The 25,764-nt window shown below is 39.7% G+C and overlaps 1 protein-coding gene across 7 annotated transcripts in view; it reads left to right on the forward strand.

The window, feature by feature from the left end:
• Nucleotides 1-25,764, forward strand: part of RUNX1T1 (RUNX1 partner transcriptional co-repressor 1) — a 156,703-nt gene that overhangs the window by 26,634 nt on the left and 104,305 nt on the right. Inside the window, exon 1 of one of the 7 annotated variants that reach the window (XM_044423768.1) lies at nucleotides 24,772-24,899. The exons of the other annotated variants lie outside the window; for them this stretch is intronic. Coding sequence (XP_044279703.1) covers nucleotides 24,893-24,899 — 7 coding nt within the window. The 5' untranslated portion in view covers nucleotides 24,772-24,892. Of the gene's footprint in view, nucleotides 1-24,771; nucleotides 24,900-25,764 lie in introns of those variants that run through there. 7 annotated transcript variants of the gene reach the window in all.

The raw sequence follows: 25,764 nt of genomic DNA on the forward strand, positions 1-25,764 counted from the left end.
GGATCATAACTGATGGATTATAATTGTGTTGAATTATGTGTTTTATTATGATAATGATGCAGTATTTATTGATGTAGCATCACCCATGTGTGGGCATTTCATGGAGGATAAGAGGACAGTCCTGTGCCAAGCAACTAAAGAACTGACACTGAGGAAGTAGCAAAGGCTGGAAAGGAAGAGGAAGCAGCAGTAAACAGGAAAGCAGTATGCCAGCCTTCCCCATTGTAATGTCTCCCAGATGTTTTGGACTTCAGTGTCCATAAGCCCAAGCTACCAGGAATACTGGGAGCTGTAGTCTAAAATGTCTGAGAGGTGCTAGATTGTGGAAGGCTGCAGAATGTAGCTGATTCAGTTCTGGGGATGGAACAAATGCAGGGGTGGGAGGATCTCTGTTGCAACAGCTGGGGTTGTCCATCGAAGAAAAGAGGCGAGTAAGGGAAGACATGATAGAAGTGTCCAAAGTTAGGCATAATGGGGATAAAATGGATACATAGGAGCCCCCCTCCCCCTCATAATATTAGGCTGATCGGTTGGAAATTCAGGACAGATAAAAACAAGTATTTCTTCTCACAGCCATAATTAGAATATACCATTTATTTTCACAAGGTGTAATGATGGCCAGCAACTGGTATGGCTTTAAAAAGAGATTGGACCAAGACCTGGAGGAGAAGGCGGTCAATGGGCACTAGTCCTGTTGGCTCTGTGTCGTCCATTATCACCAGTTACTGGGATACTTGGGCAGGATGATGTGTTTCAGTCATACCCCTCTTGTGAGTTTCCTGTGGGCAGCAGGTTGGACACTACATGAACAGAAAGCGGGATCAGATGGGCCTCGGTCTGATCTAGCACAGCTCTGCTTATGTCCAGTTACACTTCCTAGGCTTAATTACAGGTGCTTCCAAACAGTATAAGTGACTTTTCAAGAGCAGTTGAGCAAAGATTTGATACCACATAGGTATTTGGTTGGTATCCCAGCATATGAAGTAGTAAAGGAGAAAAGAGTGAGACTTATGAAAGGGCAGAATATTTCTAGGACAACCTTCAACTTAGACAGTATTTCCAATATTACATCTAATGTGTACATGCAAAGTGGACAGGTAAATCAGAGAGCCTGGGACAGAGTGGGACAATATATTTCCACCCCTACCACATTTAAACTATGTGTACTCTGAGCTACATGTGCATAGTGCCTCAGTTTTTGTGTCTCACACAATTTCCTTAAACATTGGAAGTACAGTGGAACCATTATATCTTGTGCTTTAAAAAATTGAGGCTACATCAACAGTACCTTTAAAGCCCTGTTCATATTACAGTTATATTTGTCTGTGTGCAGCTTGAGTTATATTCCTAACACTGTTAGAATTGTGAATTACTGAATTTTTGAAGTGAACTGAATATAACTATAACTATTTCTTGAACTATATTTTATTTTATATTTATTTGAGGCATAAAGTACAAAGGCTATAAGATACATCTATTACAGATGAAAGTGACAATAGATTCCAAGATTTTGGAGTCAATCCATGAAAAACTGTAGCTGTTTCCTGCCATTCTGATCTCTTCAAGCTACAGACTGTTTTTATGCTTGTAGCTGTACCAGAAGGAGGGCATGAGTCATTCTTTGTGCATCCCTACATATGCCCATTCCATATGGGAGCTGTTCTCATTAACCCTCCAATTTAAATGAAATCTCAGCATCTTACTGGATTTTTTAAAAAAACTTTCCTTGAAACTCATACAGATGTTTTATCTTAATAAGTTCCTTTAAAAGCGGTATATACATAGTCTGTCCAAAATATGTATACCATATCTGGGAGAAGATGGTCAAGGGTGTGCCAGAACCTCTCCTAGGCAACCACCATGGCCTTTCCTTGCAGGAAGGCCTAAGTAGTTGAAGAATTTTGGCCCTTTGCCATCTGATACAACCCTTTGTATTTCATGACTCATTCAAATCTGTTATAAGATAGAAATTTCTAGTGAGATACCTTATAACTGCCATGTTTTTCATTAGGAGAATTAAACACATGTCAAAACCCATGCTTTCTAAATGAGCAACTTTAGTTTGATTTTAAGAATTGGAAAGTTTTGAAGACAAGACAGTAAAAGTAGAACACTAAAAGCTTCTTCTCATAAGTAAGCTCATGCATTTAGCATCCAGCTTGGAAATTTGACCACTGATTTTAAATGGAATAGAATTTTGTCCAGCAAATGGAGAGGTAACCCGGCCTGGTATCTTCTGGAACCTAGGAGCTGCTTTGAAAAAATATGTCACACAGCAGCAATGTGTACCACAACCTCTTAGCTTCAGTGGATGCATTTTCTGTATGCTTCTTCATGAGTTGCCCTTTCAAATGGTATGATTAAGGAGCAGATTTCATCAGATCTCCATTAAAACAACAGATGAGGCTAGGTGAATTAGCAGCATTTCTCCCTTCTGATATGCTGCCTAAGCCTGTCAGTGTAATATCATGGGTTACTACTACTGAACTCTAAGGCGAGTACAGGGGATTGTATTCATGGACAATGTCTACCTAAGGTTGATCATTTGATATGCTTGATGTGCTTCTTGAGCTGCTTATCCAAGAAAGGCAACAGCAAAAACACCATTTTTGTAGAAACATAGGTTTGATGTGTTTCCCTATTTGGTTCTATAAACATGGAAACAAATGACCCACACATGTAGGACCGGTGAGACCCAGGCTCAGATCCCCACTGATAGCCTTGAAGGTCACTGGGTGACATTTGGCTAGACTGCACTTCCTGGCAACGAGGTCTCATTGAGAGCTCGATTTAAATCTGTGGCAGTAATTTCTATAGATCTAAGCCTCAAATTCTTTTTAAATGGAAAAAAGCATGGGCTTTCTTTTTGCATCTGGTGGGATAACCTACTTTTTCACTTGTGGATTTTAGATTAGAATTACATTAATTGACTGCCACAGCATCCAAGCAGAACAAGCACAGAAGGTTATAGGACAAAACTGAAACTGTAAAAAAATGCACATTTTCATCCACATTCTTATTCAACTGTCATGTTGGGAAACCTGAGCATGTCTCTGAGCATCCCTAATTGTCTATCGGTAAAAGATAGATTAGATGAAAATAACCATTGTGGGAATCTTACAGAGAGGATTAAAAAAAATATTTTCCCCCATGGCTCCATTATTTCCAGACAATTTACATAGCTAGCCTTTGTTTAAGTAGCTTCTTTTGATAGAGTGTTTAGAAGTCATTTCTGGGAGAGTAAAACTGGATAATACAGTATAAGCACCTTGACCTAAATTCTAAAATAAAATATTTCATAAAACAAAGCTGTTCAGTGTTTCCCATTTTTAAAAAACTAAACCAAAATGGAGAAATGCACCCCACTCCCCAGCCTTCCTATCTCTAATTGGAACAACTTACCATACCTAACTGTAATGAGAATATACTGGCAGGTGGGAGAACCTTCTATCCAAAGATCCTTGGAAAAAGACCAACTGTATAAATATTATAATCAGTAATTTGGGGGAGAGGGTAAAATCCTAGTACTGGGCAAAATAGTAATGAGTAAAAAAATATAATGTTAAGCTTTTGCTGTGCTTAATATTAATTCCCTCAGTAGTTCTTACTATAACCCTCAAATCATTCAATGCATTTATGTATTGCTGTTCCTTCAAGGAGCTCAAAATGGCAGACATGAACCCCTCCATGGGTTAGGATTAGCGTGTCTGGTGCATGGCCACCCAGTGAGCTGCAGCACTGAGTGGCAATGAGAACCTGGCCCTCTCTGATCCTAGTCCCAACTTTTTAAGTTCAATACCATCATGGCTATAAATCACATTAGTATTATCTCCATATTGCAGAAGATGCACTTTTTAAATGTACGTTCTTTCTATTCTGAAGGAAGAACAACTAAGTGTAGTGGAGCGATTAAGAGTGTGGGACTGGGACTTAGGCAGTTTGGGTTCTAGTCCCTGCTCAGTCATGGAGCCAACCGGGCCACTCACAGACTCTCGGCCCAAGCTACTTCACAGGTTGTTGTGGTAGGGACGACAGGAGGGCTAGAATGATGTAAGCCACTTTGAGTTCTATGTAAGAAAAAGATGGGTTGGAAAACTAATAAGTAAACAAATAAATCAAGCAACTATAAAACTATCCTATCATAATATATGAAGATAAGTAGGCAAGTCTGCTGCCCTCCATACATCATGATTTAAGCCCTTCTTTTCTTAATATTTCTAAAAACCAGCTCACAGAAGAAAACCTTAACATTATATATATACACGCACACTGCTTACACACACACACACACACACACACAGTGCTTTTTTTGTTAAAAAAAAAAAAAGGTGCTTGAACTCACGCCACCGGCAGTAAGCGTGTGACCACACACACCAATCCCAAGCCGAGCAGCGGAGCAGCATCCCAAGCTGAGAGCAGCGCCCTCACTATCTCACTATCAGATAGCAGATAGCAGACGCAAAAGCAGCCTGCAGGCACTATGTTAATGATGTTTGCTGCTGATCTGCTACAATTCAAAATCACTTCATAAAATCCATTGGAAAAAAAGGTGCCGGAACACTGTTCCAGTGCGTTCTATGACAAAAAAAGCCGTGTGTGTGTGTGTGTGTGTGTGTGTGTGTGTGTGTGTGTGTGTGTTTCTGTTATGTTTCCTTTGGTCGCCAATTCAAACTGCTAGTGATCACCTTTAAAGCCTTCAATGCCTTGGACATCAAATATCAAAAGAAATGCCTCCTGCTGTATGAATCTGACTGTTCACTGAGATCATGAGAGCAAATAATTTATTCAAACCATGATGGGATGCAGCACATGTGGGCAGCCATTCTGAAAATTCAAGCCACACCTGCAGCTTTCATTTCATCCGAAACCAAGAGGTGGGAGTTATGGGAGAATTATGGATGTCTTCAGACCCTTGGTATTGGACTGGATATGAAAGTTTTAAATATAAATAAATAAATAAATAAATTGAACAACCCTCACACAAACCCTGCACCTGGGTTTGGAAGACCTAACAAGCAGTGGTTGAATTTAAATATTCCAAAAAGTTTCCGGAAAGTGCTGTGGCTTACCATGGCTTAAACAAGGCACAGTGGGCCACCATGCTCATGTGGGTCCCTGTGAGCTATTTTTGGGAGACATACATGTGGCTCAGCAAAAGAGAGGACCTCCTTTATGCCCCGATTTGGAACAACTTAACACAGACTCACCCTAGTTTTTTTTCAATACTGAATTCAAGCTGTCCTTTCATCCAGGCATTTTAAGAAAATTGCAAAAAGGACACATTGAAATAGATTGAAATGGACTTGTAGTTTGACTGATTTTTTTCCTGACTTTATGGTTATTCTGCTTCTGTCTAATTTTAAAATTGTTATATTGTTTTTATAATATTACGTACACCACTGAGATCACATTTGGTGATGAAAGGTGCTTTATGGCCAATTTAAAAATAAATAACTTGTCCTTTTATCTATCTACATGCGTTTCTATTTCTATTGAATTCCTGCTTTAACTTGTGGAAGTTTCAGTACTGATATTTCATTAAGGAGTCCCTGGAGAGGAAATTTGGCCAAAGGAATATGCTGACAGGGGTCTGTGGAAAGGAAAGTTCTGTTCCTTCTGACCAGTGGAATTAATCGTCTGGTCACAGGGCAAGGATGTTGTGAGACAACTGCTGCCCAAGTCAGCAGAGCATTGCCACTCTCCCACTTGCTTTCCACCCCACCCTACAACCACACCCGACTGCTTGCCCGCTTTCATGTCCTTGCCTAACTTGGACTTGTCCTTCCTCAGCATGAAGCACTGGTCATGAGGTGGCCCTGGGGATCACCCAGGAATAGTGCTTTAGCACATGCCATCTTCAGCCTTGTCTCACCTACAGTTCTGAAGCATCGTGGCCGAGTGTCCTCTCTGAAGAGCTTCATCAGCTGCTTTCTTGTTAACTCCAATTGCCACAGCAGGGAATCAGCCATCAGGGCTTCCCAAAGAGCATTCTTGGAGCAAAACCAGAGATCGAGTGGGTGGCATTGTGGAAAGCTGTACCTTCTGCTATTTTGGTGTGGCAGAATAGTGGTCAGTGCAACTCTCTAGAGGACCTCTTAGAAGCATCAGCTCACTATACTATAATGCAAATGCTACAACAGAAAAGTGGCTGATGCAGCTTTGTAGAGTTGCCACCTGCCCCATGTTTCACTCTGTGAGGTTCTCAAAGTGAAGCAGAGCATTGGAGAGTTGTACCGGCTGTTTCCTTGTTGTCCAATTAGTGCAACTGGAGAACTGCTGGAGAAAAATAGCAGTGGGGAGTAAGTGCCCTTTCTGGTGAGGAGAGGTCTTTGCATGGAATCTGTTGCTCTTCTGAATAGACTACATAAAACAGGAGATTCAGCCCATCTTATGAGACACTCATCCCATCAGGGAGTTTAATGCACATTCCTAGATTCCTGGTTTGCTACTTCCTCTGTAAAGTAGTCATTCCCTGCCTGGTCATTTCATTTCCTGTTCAGAAATCAGTATTTCAGTAGGCATAGTTTATGTCTGCATAAGCTTTTTAACACTGTTTTGTAATAATTAGCCATAGAATTCTCTTTAGCCCTCATATATAGCCCTCATTAGCCTATTTATATATATATGCTCTCTCTCTCTCTCTGTCACACACACACACACACACACACACACACACACACACACATCTAGATGAGAGAGAGAGAGCACACATATTTATGGCTGATTACCTTAAAGGACACTTATAAGTTTCTTTGCTTGCTAAAAGAAAGCAACTTTTTGAATTGGATTCACACAAGCCCCTCTTCAGGCTATTGGTTGAACATGAGGGCTTGAAGTGGGTAGACCAACAGGGTCATGCTATTCAGGTCAGAATCTTTCACTTGAATGGGAGCAGAACTAGGCACTATCAGAAATTTTGATCGAGTCTGTAGACGTAGATGCAGGGCCAGCATTCAGTATGCTGATGTTAACCTGCCATGTGTTCAGGCAAAGGCCTGAACAGGGCTAAAGTTTGGATGCGATCTTGTCAGAGTTGAACACATTTAAATCCCATTGATTTTGATGAAAATTACGTATGCATATGCTCAGCTCCCAATGAAATAATTTGAACTTAAAAGCACTTAAGTTTGGTGCGGTTATGCACTACTTCCCCTCTACTTAGAAATGCATGCCCTATGCATGTGTACCTGTTCTTTATGTTGGGAATAGGTTCATAAAATAAATCTGTTTTGCCACTGTGTAAAATACTGGACTACATAAGCCCAAACATCCAGCATGCTTTTTTCTTATAATGGTACCAGTAGGTGTTTATACACATGTCCTGTTTATCAATTAATCTTTCTATATGGAGGAGAGGAACCTTGCATAGCATTTCTAGGAAGAGTACATATGTGATAACAGCATGACTCTCTGGTGAGGGAACTATATTGTATAACAAGAAAGATACTTGCAATCCTGATTAAGTCCAAATTCAATAGAGGAGTAATATTCCAGACTCTCCAAGCACTTTGCTTCCTGGAAATCCTTATATTTCAACAAAAAGCCTTCAGAGAGAGGCTCTAACATAATATTGCTGAATTACAACGTATTTGCGAATTTGGGTCTATTGAATGGTGATTTAATTGGAGTTGGCACTATCATTCTTGTGACAGAATGTAATTGTTTCCTTTTTATGTATTAAATCACACACTTTGAATTTCGCAGTGGCTAGCTTTCACTGTTTTCATTTCTCCTGTTCTGTGTTCATGTGTTCCTTCATGTACCTGCCCACTGAGGATAGCATGAGGTGCATCTATGAGGACATCTAATTTATGAAAGATGAGCTCCAATAAGTGTGTTGGTTTAGCATTATAATCCTGTGGAATAAAATGCAAACTGGTACTTCTTATTTTTGTGCAGCTGCAAGTACTTCCCAAAGTCATAATCCCAAAGAAATTATCACTGACAATGGCCTGTTATGGTATTACCCCCACCCCAATTATTTATTCATGTTGATGTCTGAGCTCCAGATTTTGTTTGGAAATATAACTTGTGAACATAACAGACCACAGTCCTTCTGTTTTATGTGGAATAATGTAGGGAAAGGTTTATGTCTGTGATATTCTCATTATTTACATTTTTATACAAATTTTGGGGTTCAGACTTAAAGTTAATCTATGAATAAACTAATACAAGATAATGCTTTCATAGACCATTGATCTGATGATACTCAAGTGACCCTTAGGTTTATGTATATCTTCCTTCTGCTTCTCTCTTTTCCTTTGTACTTTACGCAATTTCCTCTTGGACAGCTTGATCTTGTATGCCAGGTTAAATAGCAGACTATGGATAGCCAAAAAGTGTAGGAATGAATTGGAGTGCAAGAGGAGGAGGAAGGGGAGCTCTTGTTTGTCATTCATGTAATGACAAACCATGGTTTGCTGTTTACATCAAAACCAACAATAGTGTGCTTACTGGCCTTTTGTGCTCTATCTGATTGTTTTTAGTACGTCCCAGCCTTCAGGAAATTCAGAGGTTGACAGTGTCCTAATGAAGGACTAACCAGTTGGAGTACTTTTTAGCTTCTGTGATGTACAGGCATTTTAAAGGCATTTATTTGATGTACAGAATATTAGGAGTTCTATGCACAGTTTATTCTGGCCCATGAGAATGCATTGACCTGCGTAAGTTAGCTTGATTTGGAAAAATCATGAGTAGTGATCTATTCAGCTTCCTGTCTGAGCCTATAAGAATATGCTGGGCAGGAGTCCAAAATTAAATGTACAAAACACAATAGTATAAAGACTATGTAAAAAAGAAAAGAATGAGATGAACAGTTCTGTTTGGAAAGCAGTGATATTTAAAAAGAAAGGGGATGATGAAAGGGATGAAAGGAAGTGATGAAAGAGATTTCATAATATTAGAATATGGAATCATCCCATGAAGCTAAAAAGGATGACCTTGGGACAAATACAGAGAAGACAGATTCCATGCTGGGATCATTAGAAAAGGGATTAAAACAAAGTCTGTCATCTTATAAGCAATGTATTGGCAATGAATAACTTGTGGCTTCCCAGATATTTTGGCTTACAACTTTTCTCAGCCCTAGCCAGTGTAGCCAATGGTAAGAGATGATGGGAGTGGCAGGCCAGAACATCTGGAGGGCCCCAAGTTGCCCTCCCATGCTTTATTTAAATATATGGGATGACTATCCTTTCTGAGACATGGTGACTAGAACTGTCCATAGTATATTGAGTATGGTCATAAGGAATGAAAGGAAGTCCTTCTTCATTCCATGCATAGTTAACCTACAGAACTATCACAAGATGTTCTGATTTGGATAGAACATAAGCAGGACAGTGGTGTCTGACTCAGGTCCTACTTATGGGCTCCCCACAAGCAACGGGTGCACCTCTGTATGAACAGAATCTGCAGCACATAGACCTTTAGTCTTTTCGGGGGTTTTGTCTGGTCAAATTTTTGTAGATAGTTCCATACAAAAGCCCAGTGAACCATAGATGAGCTAAGAAAATCAGCAATACTTTGAGCAAGAACAGATGTGATTGTGGTAGGTGAATGTTTCTTTTTTATCAGCCACAAGGTGGACGTGAAATCTGAGTTTATTTTGAAAGTGAAAAAGGAGAGTGTGGGAGAGGGATGATGACTTCTGTGTCTTGCTGCTTCTCATCCTGTTCCAGCCATTATACTGCATTCCTGCCAATCTTGGCTTAAAAAATCCTTGGAAGCAATCAACTATGGGACTGAGGACAGTTCAGTGCTCTTCTCTTATGTGCTCCTTTGTTAGACTCTTGCTTTTCCAATGAACAAGGTGAATGCATGAATTACGTACTCATCAGGAATGATTCAGCCTTGAGTTGCAGGGGTTGCCATCTCTGGGTAATGTCCCGAAAAGGCCCTGCCTCACATTATCTCAGGGGCATAGGAGCTGCAGCTTTGTATGAAGAGATCACACTGCTGTGGTAAGAGACTCTCTTTGTGAACACTAAATTTGTAGGGCCAGTTGTTTGGAGCCTCCCTACCCAGTTATTGTTTTCCTTTGTCACTGAATGAAGAGGACTAAGAGACTCATGTCTATGTTTACTGCAAAATCTTGAGATTTCACCACAGAGGAAGTGAGGTCCTATTTATAGGGTCCAGGGATTTGGTAATTTAGACTTGTGTGTGGTACGTTTGCCAAATACGAAATGGATCAAATCCATAGAAAAAGCTACAGTCATGGGTTTACAAGAGCGAAATAGGACAAGACATTTTGGAAAACATTCTTTCACAGGATTGTCATAAGTTGGAGATGACATGACTGCATGTAACAATGATTTATTTGAATGTGTGTATATGCCTTTTCAAAATAAAAGTTGTGGGAAGAATCTGGCTTGGTACTACGAACAGGGTAGTCTAACTGTCCACACACATGCTGTAGTCCGAACAAAAACTGCCCTTATGAAGCTATTTGTTCTTGGTAGGAAGCCAATGATGGCAACTTTGGAGGTGGCAACAATACAAGGATGGTCCTGATCCTAATCACATCTCAGAACTTATTGTTTTTATGTGTTTGCTTTTAATGTAATGTGTAGTTTAGCTTTAAGTCTATGAATTGGTTCATCCTTTGTCAGTGCTATCATGGATGAGATACTCCAAAAAGCATTTGTGAGAATTGCTTGCTTATTGCTGGAGTTTATTCCAGATGTTCCTAGGTTTTATTCTGTCAAAAATTTGAGAGGTTTTATATACTGTTTTATGTTCTACTTTAGAGTTTTAATTGGTGTGAACAGCCTAGAGAGATTGGCTCTTGAGCGGTATAAATATCTAATAAATAAATAAATATTATCCAAAGTATTTCCTGGTACACTGTGGAGCTCTGGTGGTCTATTTTGTTTTTATTTAGTATATTACTTAGCTGCCTTTCCAGATGGGGGTCTTCCTAAGGTGGCTTTTGTAATTAAGCAGTAAACTGAAAGATAAAGTTAGGAAAATACCTTCATGTGTACAATCAGTTTTAACATAAACAAATTAAAATATATGTTCAAATATGTAAATAGGAGAACTTTTCAGTTAAAAGCCAGAAAGAACAGATTTTTTTTAAGTCTTTCTCACTCAGTGTTGCATTAATGAAGCCAGCCATATCTTGGGAAGAAATGCCATAGTGTGGTTGCCCTAACTGAGAAGGTCATCTCTCTACTTTCTGCCAGGAAGTAGGTCCTCTGGATATGATGGTAAAACATGAGCAGGTCATACAGATGTAAGTGGTCCTTCAATAATCTGGACTCAAACTATTTTGTAAAGATCAACCAACAGCACTTTGATTTGGGTTCGAAAATCCAGCAAAAATCAGTGTAGCTGGTACAGCATTGGTGTCATATAATCCAAAGAGGATTTTAGTAGCTGAATTCTGAACCAGATGAAGTTTCTGGGTTTCTTTCAGTGCTGTCTGTAGTACATTGCAGTAGTCTAGCCTGGATGTAAGAAGGGCACACATTGCTTTCTCTACAGGAAGCCACAGTTGGTTTAGCAGCTGAGTCTGGTAAAAGGCATTCATGGTTACTGCTGTTGCTTTTGTGTGTTGTGTCATTTAGGAGATCATATTTGGAGATTATCTCTGCTTTCCATGGCAGTAGTTTTGCCTGCCCATAGCAGTTTGTCAAATTGCAGAGAGTTCCATTTCCCCTAAAAGGATGTCTGCCTGATCTAGGGCTGTTTTTCTGTTAGTTTACACACACCAGCCCTGTAAGTGATGTATCCTAGAACAGTGTGGACATGGGGCTGTTAGCTATAACAGTGCCTTTTGGCTGTTGTGTGTGAGTGTAGTTAGGACATCAGACTACCTGTCCCTCTAAGCAGTCTGCTAGTTAATAGTTCAGAATTCTTATTGTTGTTTCCTGATGTCTAAGAAAAAAAGTTTCCTGAAAGGTGAAATTCTTTTTGTATTTCAGAAGGAACCAGCAGTCAGCCTTTGAGATGGTAGGATCCTTCTGGCTGAGGGACAGGGAAGAAGAGATGGCAAAAACTGTAGAATCATAGCTGGAAAGAGTAGAGAGTAAACTGACACAAAGGTGCTACCAAGGACATTGTCAGCTTTGAAGGAGTGTCTGTTTACCTCCACTCGTGTTCTGCTTGTACATTTGTAGATAAAGCAACAGACAGAGATCCAGTTCTCTCCCATTAAAGGGAGATAAACCCAGTAAACCACTGGCCTAGAGCTTCACATAACTCTGCAGCAGTGGGAAATATATATCAACATATATTTTAAACCATGAAACATTTTCCACATTGTGGAAAAAATATTGTTACCCATAACTAAAAAAGGTTGGGGCAGTTAGCTTTTAAAATTAATATCTTAAAAAATGTCCTACAGTTTTTCTTTTGAGACAGATTTGGTGTATGTGTCAGGGGTGGGGAGAGAGAGAGCATTTTCTTCTTGGTAATATACTACGGGTCTGATAACATTAATGGGCTTTGCCTCACACAGAGTTCTGAGTATATTGTACCACTGCTCACTGATCCCAGGTCAGTGTGATGCGTGAAATCAATTTATTTGAATCTCTTTGCCTCTATAGGAATTTGGCAGCATGCCAGTTGTTTTCATTTAATGTTATTTGTGTTGAACACGGACAAGCAGGCTTCCTTTTGTGTTCTTCTTCTCTCTCGTCTTTCATCCCATGTTGCTTTCTGCAGACTCTTGAGGTACAGCAGAATGTTACTTACCTTTTTATTTTTATATTTTTATTTACTTTGTTTCATATGACATTTTAAACAGTAGGAAATTAGGTCAATTGCAAAGCTGTCCCTGGTTTTACTTCTCTGCTACTTGCCAATCTTAAGTTGTGCATCAAAGAATGCCTAAGTTGTTAGCTTTGTGGGTGACTAAATCCAGTTTTTTTTTTAAGTGACTGCAATGGGAGATGGAACTAACTCTAAAATATTTTTATAGTGACAGCTGACTCTCCTGTTTTTTCTTAGAAGCATCCCTGGAACTAATTGTGCCTGTAATATCAGAATAATATTGCTTTTGCAACAGCCTAACAGAGGCAGGTACTTTGCAAGAAGCTACTTTCATTGATATTAACATATAATTTACTGTTTGGTGTTGGATCTGTCATTATGTAAATAATGCCTGTCTTATGTCTGTCCTCCTTCAGATCACTGCAGTGGTTACCAACATTATGTAGAATATCTAGCAAAGACAAAAAATCTTTACACAGTGTAAGTAAATTTACTTAAAGATAGGAAAGCACATGACCAAAAGGTTCGTAATTACTGTACAAGATATGGTGTACATGTGAAGTGTGCGTGTGTGGGGGGGGGGGGGGAGATCACATGTTGGAGATGCCCCAGGCAGTTCTTGCGGAAGTTGATATGCAGAACTATGGAGCCATGCCACTGAGGTCAGGCTTGAAGGCTTCATCCCCTGCTTCCTTGTTAATTACCTGAAGAGCCAAACATCTAATCTAAAAGTGTGTGAAAATCCAGTATCTCTGGCTGCAGTGTGCTACTCTGACATCCTGCAAAGCCAACCCTGTCTGTCCATGAACGTCAGGGCTGGTTCCTGACAGTTGGCTATCTCTGCCGGGCCTGAGTTCCTTTCATTCAGGAGGTATTGTGTGCAGGAGGGCTTGGTCAGGAATGTGAGGTTCCTGCCGGTACTGTTCTCTCAGTCCTGACAACGCTGGCACAAGGACTGATTTTTCCCCCTTAAAAAAAGGAAAAAGAGAAAAAGTTGGCTCTGTTTATTCTTTCCCTTTATAATTCTGGCATGGGTGTATTATTAATTTGCTGCATAGCCAGACCAGTTTGCTTCAGTGTGTGCAGCACTCCCTTTTGGTTAAATTTATCCTTCTCTTCATTTTGGACAAAAATATGTTTTGAAGAAAGCTGCCTCACATTCATGATGACTTGTAAAGTAAAAGTTAAAATCTTTATCTAGAAACTTGACAGTTTGTGTAAGAGTACTCTTTGATCTTTCTAAGCTTCAGGGGTAATGGAAAGGATTTTCCCTGAAAAAGGCTGCTGAAATAATAGTAATAAGAATAATAGCATTTAAATCATAGCTTTTGAGTATTCAAAGTAAGTATTAGACTGTTGCCTTAGCATTGTATTACAGGGCTTTGCAGGGGTATTCAAACATGCCCTCTTTGAATTTTCCACATTTTGTTGTACTATAACCTGGAATTGAAATGGATTTAATTGGTATTGTTACCACCTAATTGCACAAAACAGGTTACACTACGAAGGTGCAACAATATTTATTGTGGCACAAAAGTTATGTGAACAAAAACAAACTGACACTTGTTGCTTGCATAAATATTTACCTCTCTGAGTGAAGAATTGCAGTTACAGTGCAAGTCTTCTAGGGTAAGTCTCCATCACTTTTTGGATTTGGATCCTGCAAGATTTTCCCATTCTTCCTGGCAATTTTTCTCCAGTTCCGTCAGGTCCAATGGGAACTGTTGGAGAGCAGCATTTTCCCAGTCTTGCTTCAGATATGCAACTGGATTGAAGTCTGTGCTTTGACTTACTGAGGTCTAGGTTATTCTAAAGCATCCAGGTTCTTACTTTTGAAACATTCAATGTTGCTTTGTGTATGTGTCTATGCCATTGTCCTACTGGAAGGCAAACTTCTACTCCAGTCTCAGGTTGCTTGCAGATAGGAACAGATTTTCCTCAAGAATTGACTCTGACTCCATCCCACTTGCCTTCAATCCTGGCCAGTCTCCCAGTCTCTGCCAAGGAAATTATTCTCACAACATGATACTACTACAACCATATTTCACTATGGGGATGGTGTTCTTAGGGCAATCACCACTTTGCAGCAAGGCCCAAAGGTTTAATTTTGGTTTCATCAGACCAGAGAGCCATTCATCATCTAATGGATGTGTATCCTACATGTCTTCTTGCAAACTCCAAATGGGCTTTGAAGTTGGTTAGAGTCAACAATGGCTTTCTTTTTGCCACTCTTCCATAATGCCTAGCTCTGTGGAGCATCCAGCTGATAAATGTCCCATGGACATTTTCCCTACTCAGCTGCAGATCTCTCCAGCTCCTTCAGAATTCCCTTTGGATTGTATCAGTGATTAATGTCCTCTTTACCAGTCACTGTGTTTGGTGGATGTTATTTTGTAGATAGAATCACAGCTGAATCATATTCTTTCCATTATGTAACAATAAACATAAGAGCATGAGAAAAGCCATGCTGGGTCAGACAAAAGCCTGTCTAGTCTAGCAGTTTCAAATATTTCTATAACCCAATCCTGATTGGTTCTTATGCACAAGTTTCTTCCAGAATTGTTTTGATAGCCGTTGGTTTTCATGATGCAGTTTAGATATACTCTCCAGCAAACTCTGGGGCCTTCCAGAAAAAGATGCATTTGATTTGAGATCATGTGGCACTGAAATTGTACATGGGGCACTCCAGTCAACTACTTTCATTATTATGTGATATCTGGAGGCAGTGGATTGTATCAGAGTGTATTTGAGTATGTCACAGCAAAGGGACATGTGCCAGTTTGTTTTTGTTTATTTAAGTTTTGTCCACAATAATTTTGAAAAAGTTGCAATTTCACAATGTTGAGCATCTTCTGTACATCCTGTGGTAAAAATGCCAGTTTAAATTGGCTTCATGTCCATGTTGTAATAAAACAATGTGGAAGTCAAAGGAGAGTGAATACTTCTGCAAGGCAGCAGATGCAAGGGACAAAACTTTAGATCCAGTTTGCTGTGGCACTTAGAGTGTTGGATTGGGAAAGTGGGAGATCTGATTCTGCTCCCCATTTGGACATGAAGCTTAGGAAATTCACTGGGTGACTTTGGGCAGTCACTCTGAGCTAACCTACCTCACAAGGATGTTGTTGTGCAGATAAAATGGCCTGGAGAGATCTGTGTAAGGAGAAAGGTGGGCTATGGATGCAAATGCAGTGTAAATCTTTGTTGCTCTTGTCCCTCTTTTCAGAAGGAAAACTATTGCACACAGTCATTACAGCAGACTGTGCAATGTCTCCCATTACCAAGCTCCCTGCTCCTCTGGGTTTCCAAGTGGCTGCACAGGACCTGAGAGATATCATTTAGAAGTTGTTTTGTGGACACCTTACATTAAAAGGTTCCAGAATTCATCTAAATGTTCTGGCAAGTGCATGTTGGAATCAGGGACATAGCAGCCTCCCTCCTTTTCCTCTAGCAGTTGTAGATCTTCTTAACGAACTGGTAATCTGTGCTGGCATTTCATGGAACACCTTGATGCTCTCATGATGATGTCCAAGTGGATAAAGTAGATTGCACTTGCTCGGAAATGTAAGCAAAGTTGGACCAAGTTCAACCTTTGACTATTCATTGGCCTTCATACCAAGTATATATACATTTAGAACATAGCACACCACTTAAGCATACACAGCTATTCTCAGGTATTCCCATCACTTGCTCACCTTGAAGTTATTAAAGTAAAAAAGTAACTTTATAAGTCAGGATTGTCCCACTGTTGAACACTAGTATCGGGCACAATGATAGAATAGTGGATCATTGCTGGTAAGGACAAGGGTAAAATAAGTTAAATTGGACCAGAAAACACATCTAGGCTCCTTCCATATGAACATGTTCATAAGTTTGAATGGTCTTCAGAAACCCTCTTGCCATCAAAGAGGTTTGGTTAGTGGAAACATGAGGTAGAGCCTTTTCAGTGGTAGCACTGGAATTCTCTGGAAGGACGATTAGATTAGGTTAAGTTAGATTGGATTAGCTCCATCCTTGGTGCCATTTAGGTGGCCTGCAAGGTAATTTTATGTTGCCTGGATTTTAATAATGGGATTTGTTTAAGATTAAGGGTTTCAACTTGTCTTTTCTTGAATATGATACTGTTAATTTGATTGCTAATTTTTGGTTTGGAAGTTGCTACAAGGGTTCTTGCTATGGTGAATATAGGCAGAGAATAGTTTTGATGGAATTGCTGGAACTTGTGTAGGTGATTACAGAAGCTTAATTCAGGTATAATCTTTAGGAGGTCCATAGTGGTTTGAGATACTATAGACAGAGATGCAGATTAGGATCCACCACAGTGCCAAATTCCAGCTTCCATTATTCTCTGATCCTAGTGGAAACAGAGAGTAATTCAGAAATGCCTGTGAGGTTTTGTTATTAGAATGAATGCTCCAGTTGGGTAATCAGATGCACTATCTTGAACAGATTTCATTTCTGTTAATGTTTATAGGCATCAATTTCCTGACCTTTCTTTCAGCAACTTCAGGCAAATACTCTGGAAAATTTCTTTTCCACCAACTGGACATGTTCTGTGTAGACAGAATTTTTTCTTTAACTATCACTTCTCCACCATGATCCACTTTTTAATGATCTGCCTTGGCTCATGGTGACTTGACTGTTCCTTGACTCTGCATAAAGACAGGCATGGAAGCCAGTGAGCAGGAAAGAGAGATTCTGGCCAGAAGAATTGCCACATCCCAGCCTAAGTTCAGACAGGTCTGAACTTGGGCTAAAAAGTACATGAGCTTTCGCATAACCTTGGACAGGACTCACTGCAGTGCCGCCACAATAATACAAGAAGCCCAGGACCATGTTGGAGAAGCCACATTCTACCACAATACTTGGGGGGATGGATGAAGTGGTGTATGGGTATGGGCCACTTCACATGTTCCTTGACTTTTCAAGGTATTCAGAAGTCTAGGACAGTGTCACTGTGCAGCAGCCCAACTGCCAAGGTGGCAAAAGAATCAGCCCTAAATGAATACCTCACATTCTTTGGCTGGGTGATCCCAACCTCCACAGCTGCTGTACAGCTGCTCTGTCATCCTTAATTTGTTAATTGTGAGCTCTGTGGAGATAAAGGTGATTTCTGTTCCTCTCTCTTTTGCAAAGCACGGGAGGGCTTTCAGCACATAGCCCTTTCTCAAGTACTGGGAGTGTTGCTGCAATGGTTTAAAATCATGAGCAAAATAATATTCCACCAACATGAGGAAGACACAGCAAATTCAGGTGTTTGTGTAACACTGGCATATATGTTAATAGTTCTGCTATAGCAAATTAATGTCTTTTTTAAAGCAAGTGGAAAAGTTATGGGGGGGCATGTGGGGCAGAACTGAGCACAGCAGTTCTCCTACTTAACAATGGTGATCTGAATTTATGTCGATAATCGTGTAGTGTTGCATATTTGCTCCACCTGGTGGATCTTGAGAAAAGTGCCTTAATTCCTGTTAATGAGAAGGAGCTTCTCCCAATAGCAACTAGCATGTTCTTTCCAGCCTAAGGCAACTTTTTCAAATTGTTATTAATAAGGGTATTGTAAAAGTCTACATTTTAAAAGAAAACATCCAAATCAGATAGAGTTGTGTGGCCACACGCAGTCCTTTCATTCAACTTTATGAAAGTGTTGCATTTCAAACCAATTAATGATAACAGTTAACCCCAGTCTCATCTAAAGATTAGCAATTAAATCATCTAAATATATGGCTTTTTGAGGTTATGTGTGTTCATTGAAAGTTGCCTCCCCCATCCCTTGCAAACAGACAATAATTAATTATCTCTTCCTATAAGAAGCAGTAATGCAGTGGAAAGAATTGGTTGCCACACAGAGATGTTTCTGCAGTGCATTGGCATAAAAATCTGCATGTTGCAACCTAACTTACAAATTTTGTATTCTTGGTTATGCTTTGCTCATAGCATTGTTCTCCGAAGGTTATCCCCCTCCCCCAGTCCTAAATTCTAAATGGCTTCCTAACAGAAGGTGAAGTTTAGAAAACAGTATATCCATATGCAAGGGATTTTGAGACCTTTTTTATTGTCTTTAAAAATGTCATTCACAATCCTCATTAGCATTTATTGTTGCAAGTGTAGAAGCAGAAAATGTGAAATTGGTATGTCATGAATAGCTCCGCAGAGCTCTGGAGCCCTGAAATGTTGCCTGCAGTGTGGTGTGCGGCAGGCATTGAGAGAAAGCTGTCCAGATGGCAGCCAGCACAGAGCAGAGCTGCAGGTTTTTGTCTCTGGTGCCGAAAGGAGGGAAAGTTCACTGGAGCATACGCTATCACCCCTTGCATTTTAACAAAACTAACTCACTATCTGTCAAAACGGGGAGGTGGTGACACTGGAACAAAACAGTTCTCAGTGTAACGTTGCTATTCCCCATTAAGGCTGGAAGCATGTCACAAATATCAAAATGTTTCTAAGGAAAAGGGGCAAGTGCAATATTTATATAAAGAATGATTCCCTAATGAGAGCCAATGGTACATACTTACATTGGTAGGCTTTTCTTTGGCATGGGCACACTGCACACTGAAAAGATGTGAATTAGAAATGCAAGCTTTAGTTGCACAGGACAGTAAATGGGGGATTCATGTTATTTGGAGGTTATATTTATACTCCAAACTGGAACTGCAATTTTGAAGCCTTGGTTATTAGAATACAGTGGCTGTGTAGAAAAGCATATTCTTTTTTTACTCAATATAATGTCACATGAAATATTTTGTTATAGTGGAAATTATAATTTGTGGCCCTTAGCCAATTCTTGGTGACCATCCATGAAGCAATAATATTTGCTGCCCTTCAGAGACTCTAGTCTTCAGGCTTCTTGATCACTTTTAACTTGCAAATAGGCTACAAATTTTATTGTATAAGTTTTTTATTTCCCCAAAAGCATGTGTGGTCGATTGCCATTGTTCTAATTTTGCAGGTGGAAAACTAAGGCTCAGAGTGGGTTCTTATATACCATTTCCCCCAAAATTGTAACTATTCACTCATACTGTATAGATTGGGATGGGTTGGTCATAGCAAGGTTATTGTCCCTTTATATGCTTTAGTTGCAAATGCAGTTTTTAAAAATATCATTGACATGTACAATTTTTAAGCCAACAGAATTATGGTATCTTAAATTTGGCTCATATGCCTTTTACCACTGGGGGAATCCACTCCATTCTGTTAAAGGATGCGCTTTTACAATAGTTCAAATGATGGAGCTATTTGATTCCATGTATTACTTTAACTTAATTTCACTAGATTAGGTTCACATTTTATATTCATTTAACCCAATTTGGTCATCATGTATAGTTGGCAGAATGATGGCCACTCCCAATTTCCTCACAGAAATATCTGTTCAAACAATATTTCTTTGCGCTAATCCTTTACATTTCTTAGGTGCACAATTACTCCTTAGGCATAGGCCTAAAACATAGTGTTCTGTGAGGATGTTCTGTATCTTATCCTACTAAATACCCAAGAGTTGTCAAACTAAACCTATTCTTCTCTTTCACGGCATATAAACTTTCTTCTCTCAAGCATTTTTGTACAAAGTTTCCCATCTCTGTGTCATTCAGCTGTGCAATATCTAAAGTCCCATTGTAGCTATTTTAAGAAACAGAATAAACTTTGCCAATGAGGAAGTGTGTAGGGAGAATTCTTGGCATTATCTGATGAGGATTTTTTAAATACATATATGCAAAAGCTGAAATTATATTATCCACATAAATATTTCAATGATTTTGGTTAGAAAAAAAATGATAGTCTTCTTTAAAGATTTCATGTGGATATTGTCTCATAGCAGGATTAAAAAGAAAAATCAATTATTTGAGTCTCTGCTCACTGTTGGAACCCTTTCTGTATCACTTTGATGCAGTGGCAATATTTTAATACAAGACCTTTCAGTAAGAGAACACACAGGTTCACTGGTTAGAACAAGTATGAGGTAGATTTAATTTTCATCTTTACATGGATTAGACCCGGACTGAGAAACTACTTTGGATTTTAAAATAAATAAATAAATGGTAAGCAACATATAGCAAGAAATACTGGGGGCAGGATTGCCACTAGCTCTAAGAAATTAATGCATGTCTTCCTGTGGTGGGGTGTTTACTGTTGACAGTCTGCTGAAAGAAGTCAGAAAGTCATTTGAGAAGACTCTCCCCACCAAAACAAAAGCAAAGCAAAACAAAACCCCCACCCTGAACAGCTTATTTATTAGTTCAGTTTCCTTGTCAATAGGATTCCTTGCGAAAATGCTGGTGGCTTCCAACTGGGTAGAAAATCAAATCTTTGGAATCTGACAAACTTAGCAGTTCAGAAGTTGAATGCACAGCTAATGCTTCTATTTTACTTGCCGGTCACCCATAAAAGATTATTTTCCAATATGTCAGCCTCATTTGGTTGCCAGAGGCCTGAAAGTGCGAGTGGAGCAAGCAAGTGGGCAAATTTGGACATTAGCGAGTCCGCCCATTCGAACTGGTATGCCACTTTGTGGAATAGCTTTGCCTTGAGATGTGGGGGTGTCCTAATGACCATTCATCAATGCTCGTTGCCTGATCATTGAGTGCCTTCTCATTCAGTTTATCAAGCCTTGCACATAAAAAGTCAGAATAAGCATTATTCAGCTTTGTTAATGCCAAGTAGGAGTAAAATGCTCCATTTGAACCCATTTTGCCCTTGGTTTTTCACTTTGTTAATGCAGTCCTGCTTAAATGAGTGCCTTTATTGGGTCAGTTAGAATATCTGAAACTATTAATTGTCTTCAACTGAATAGCTGGTGGCAGGCCAGAACAGATGGGGTAGAAAACTATTTGGTTGGGTGTATTGCTTTCAATTAGGATCAATGAGGTTTCAGTGCCTTTGAATTAACTCACTTAATACCGACTGTGTGAAGTCACAGTGTATCGCAACAGTCTGCTTGGAAGAGAGAGGGGAAGTTGAGAAGGCCTGCAGGAAAGCTTTGAGTCAATTTCTTCCTTTGCTGCTAACAAAGAGCTTTCATTAGCTAGCTGCATATGCAATTCAGACGATTTCTAGTCCCTGTTAGTAAGTCAGGTGAAAGCAAGAGGAAAATGTCTACTTCAAAGTATAATTTGCTATATGGGACATGCACAGTGTTTATTATGCTTGCTGTTCCATTAATCTCGGTGTACACGATTGCACATAGGGTTATTGGCCTAATGTTCTGGCTTATGAGAATATTTCCCCCCATGGGTAATGTGATGGAATTACAACTTTCTACGATCCAAAATAAATCTGATTGTGCAAGTTGATATTTTGTGGAGGTGGCGGCGGCAGCCTGGGCTGTGGGGAGTGATGCTGGATCATCTGACATGTAAGTGGGTTGAAGATCTGCAGGATGGTGTGTTGGCTAAATATACACAAGATAATACAGCCTTTTATAAGATAACCTTGAACCTTTTGTGCTGCTTCTTGCAGCTGATGTTTACATCTTCCTCATCTCCTTATATAGGCATCATAATTTTGCATGAAAACAGTGTTCCTCCATATGTTTTGATATTTTTGTCTACTGTGCAAGACTGGTGGAAAACAGAGATTTTACAGAATTATTGACTGCAATTGTCCATCATGCTTACACATTTTGGTGTTGTTTAATTTTTGTCTTTGTTTTATAACTAAGTGGTACAAAAATTGTTACAATATTCCTTAAGTGACTGCATATCCAGAAATATTTATTTGAGGTGGACTGCCAAATGGGTTGATGCCTGCCTCAGAGTATTAAGTAATGAGAGGGGGGAAATGATTCCTGCAGCTGGCTGCTTGAGAAAACGCTGAAGTAGTCTCAGATGCACAAGCATTCTGCTAGGCCCCTTCCATAAGTAGTCTTCTAGGTGAGAATCTCCAGGGATCCAGTTTTTGTTGACGTGGATCAATTTAAATGGCAATTACTGTAGTCAGATAACAGCTTAAAAAGCCTTTTTACACATAGAAAAGATGCATAATCACATGGCATATGGTAGTGTTCAATTTTCTGAGCCGTGGTTTGAAGATTTACAATGTGCTGATATTGACCCACTTTTAAAATTAAATATCATTCCATTTTATTAAATGTGTTGTACCTTTAGACCCATTATTTTTCTTCTCTATTTCTAAAGCTGCCTCTGTCTGCTCTGTGTTTCCAGCAGTGGAAATGACCCCCCACCCCCCACAACCACACACACACAGAGGCACACACCCTAGCACTTACATGAAGCATAATATTTGATTCCTTTATTTGTTTGTTTTTAAAAATAAATCACAATATAGCAGTCTTTCTTAAACAGTGTGTTGAATAAATATGTTTGAAGTGTCCTACCCACCTTTTTTCTTTTTAAGTTAGTTTCTGGCATTTGTAATGTTTCTTGCTACTTAATTCTTTTTATCTCCTAGATCCATCAAAATTCTGTTATCCAAAACTTTGCTAGGCATCTAGATGTTGGACATAGATGAGCACAGTGTTGCTTCCAAAATTGGTGCCATTGTGCAATTTCCTGCCCCCTCTGAGAATAGGCATGTTAAATGGTAAAGACACGGTTTTTGCTAGTTATATGAGAACTTACACATGCATTTATACATGGCCGGTAGTAGATGTTTTGTTGGTAGTTATTATGATAAACTAGTTTGCTTTTAAGTGCATAGTTATTAACAGTTCATTTGAGACAATTTCTACTTACACGAAACTTTTGACTTCTGTGCAATTCTATTGCCATGCAGAGGAGAAAGAGGAAGAATAACAGAGATGTAGAGGGTACAGAAAAATGTAGCCTCTAAAACTATTTCTTAAGCAGGAACTTTTAAGGATTTTTTTTCTTGCCTGGTAGATGAACATGAACATAAAAGCTTGAAATGTTGTTGAACTTTCTCAGATAAAGGCTCAGAAACAGAGAACCCTAATCAAGCTGTAAATTTGCTTGTCTCTGAAGCTTTTCTAAGGGCTTTAAACTGCAAGCTTGTGGGGGGGGGGTGGATACAGTTGGCTTTCCCCCTTTGACTGGAATTTTCTGTAAGCCTAAACGTGTTGCAGAAGGTATGCAAGTCAGACGTATGTTTCTCCTATGAAGCAGAGGATGTTTTTCAAAGGACTGAAGAAGAACTGCTGAGAGGAAAATAGCCGGCTTTAGATAAAGCACTGTAACAAAGACTTGTAGTTTTATGTATCATGGTGTCCATTAAAGCTTAATAGGGAAGAGTGAAATGAACCTAGCCAGGCATATGTTATTCATGTGAAGGATAAACATTTAAGGGGAGTGTAGAAATCAGAAATCGGGAGGACATGATTGTTTAGCTTTTGAAAGAGGCTTTACAGGGAAGATTTTGTTTTCATCCCCCATGGATCACTATGCAAGGTAAAGGAAGAGTAAGCAGCAAATGTTTGGAGCATATCAATGCCAGAATCCCAGGGGGGTTAAAAGCATTGTAGTAAAATGAAAGTGGACCTGCTTCTAAGTGTGTTCTATTTTATACATACCACTGAGAAGCTGACAAAAGGAATGATTTTGATACTCTGTTCGCTGTGATAAAAAGACACATCAATAGCGAAACAAAAAAAAAAACCTTAAAAATAAACAAAAATTTACATGTTCACACACATTGTGAATTTTATACTATAGACATAATCCAGGTTTGGGCTTCTTCCTCCTCCCCCACCTGGAGTTAAAATTTATAGCCATTAATTGGGAGAGGGAAGGGAGGAAGCCCTGTTTTTAATAGACGCTTTCCGTAGAAGAAAGGGTTAACTTTTAAAGAGGAAGAAAATGAATAATTCAGCGTTTGGCTTTATCACTCTGCATTTTACTGTCTATTCTTTTGGTCCTCTGGAACTTGCTGTGAAAGGTACAGTAGGAAGAGTCAGCTGAGGGGGTTGTGATAATTTGCACACACATCCCTGTCATTGTTCTGCCTGAAGAGACGGGGCTGGGTTCAAGGCCACATGTGCTCCTGTCATCATTCACATTTCTGCTCCAAGTGCAATACAGAGTGTCAGCTCTCCATCTGTCTTTGCCTGGCAAATGCACGCGCCCAGCATCCTGCCTCCAGCTACACTGCCAGAGCCAGTTAGGATGGCCCTCCGTGCTTCTCTGTGCTCATTCCAGAACAGGAGGCGCTGAGTCCCAAATAAGCTTGCATTTAGGAGGGAGCCTTTTGCAGTGGGTCTGTTTTATGCGAGATGCCTGGTGAGTGCCTCCCTCTCTCTTTCTCTCTCCCCCTCTCCCCCACCTCAGTCTCTCTTCACTTCCTCTCCCCTTTTCTCCTTGATGGAAATGAGAAAGCAGGCATTTTATAGTTGGATTTCTCCACTAGCAAAAATAATATGCAGAGACTGGCATGTGCAAAGAGTGGCTGTAGATAGATGCAGATTCTAGCATCTTTGTGGAAAGAATGGTGTTTGTGTGCCCGTGCATCTGTGTGAAACTACCCAGTGTGCATAATATGTTGCAATACTGAATACTAAATGAAGAAGAGACAGTAGCAAATCTATTTGCCTCTGGGCGCGTGATTCTGAGAGGGTACAAGGAGGAATATAGCTTCTGTCTACCCCTTATGATTGAGCTGTAGTCTGTATCTGGAAACCTCAGATTTATCGGGAGGGATGACTTGTGTGATCCTGGGGAGAGTACCAAGAATGATCTCTTTGAAAAGCTGCTTATACTGGAGGAATGAAGTGAGGGGGAATACAACAAATTATTTGAGACTTTTCACTTAAACCCACAGCCTTTGGCTGCTCACAGCTGAATATCTGAACTATATTTCTCTTAAAATGTCTTACGTATTTCTGCTGAATGGGTGAAACTGTTGTGGGAGTGGAAATTTTTAGTATGTCTGTTTCCTCCTGAAAATATTATCCTTGGATCTTGACCTCTTGCCTAATTGATAAATGGCACTGCCAGTGGAAATATTTCATCTGTGTAGGGTAAATTATGTGAAGGGCTTTCTTGAGGGTGGGAGAGAAAAGTGTGTGTGTGTGTGTGTGTGTGTGTGTGTGTGTGAGAGAGAGAGAGAGAGAGAAAGAGAGAGAGAGAGAGAGAGAGAGAGAGAGAG

The sequence above is a fragment of the Varanus komodoensis genome, unplaced genomic scaffold (assembly GCF_004798865.1).
Source record: "Varanus komodoensis strain SLA01 unplaced genomic scaffold, ASM479886v1 scaffold14_1, whole genome shotgun sequence".
NCBI lineage: Eukaryota > Metazoa > Chordata > Lepidosauria > Squamata > Varanidae > Varanus > Varanus komodoensis.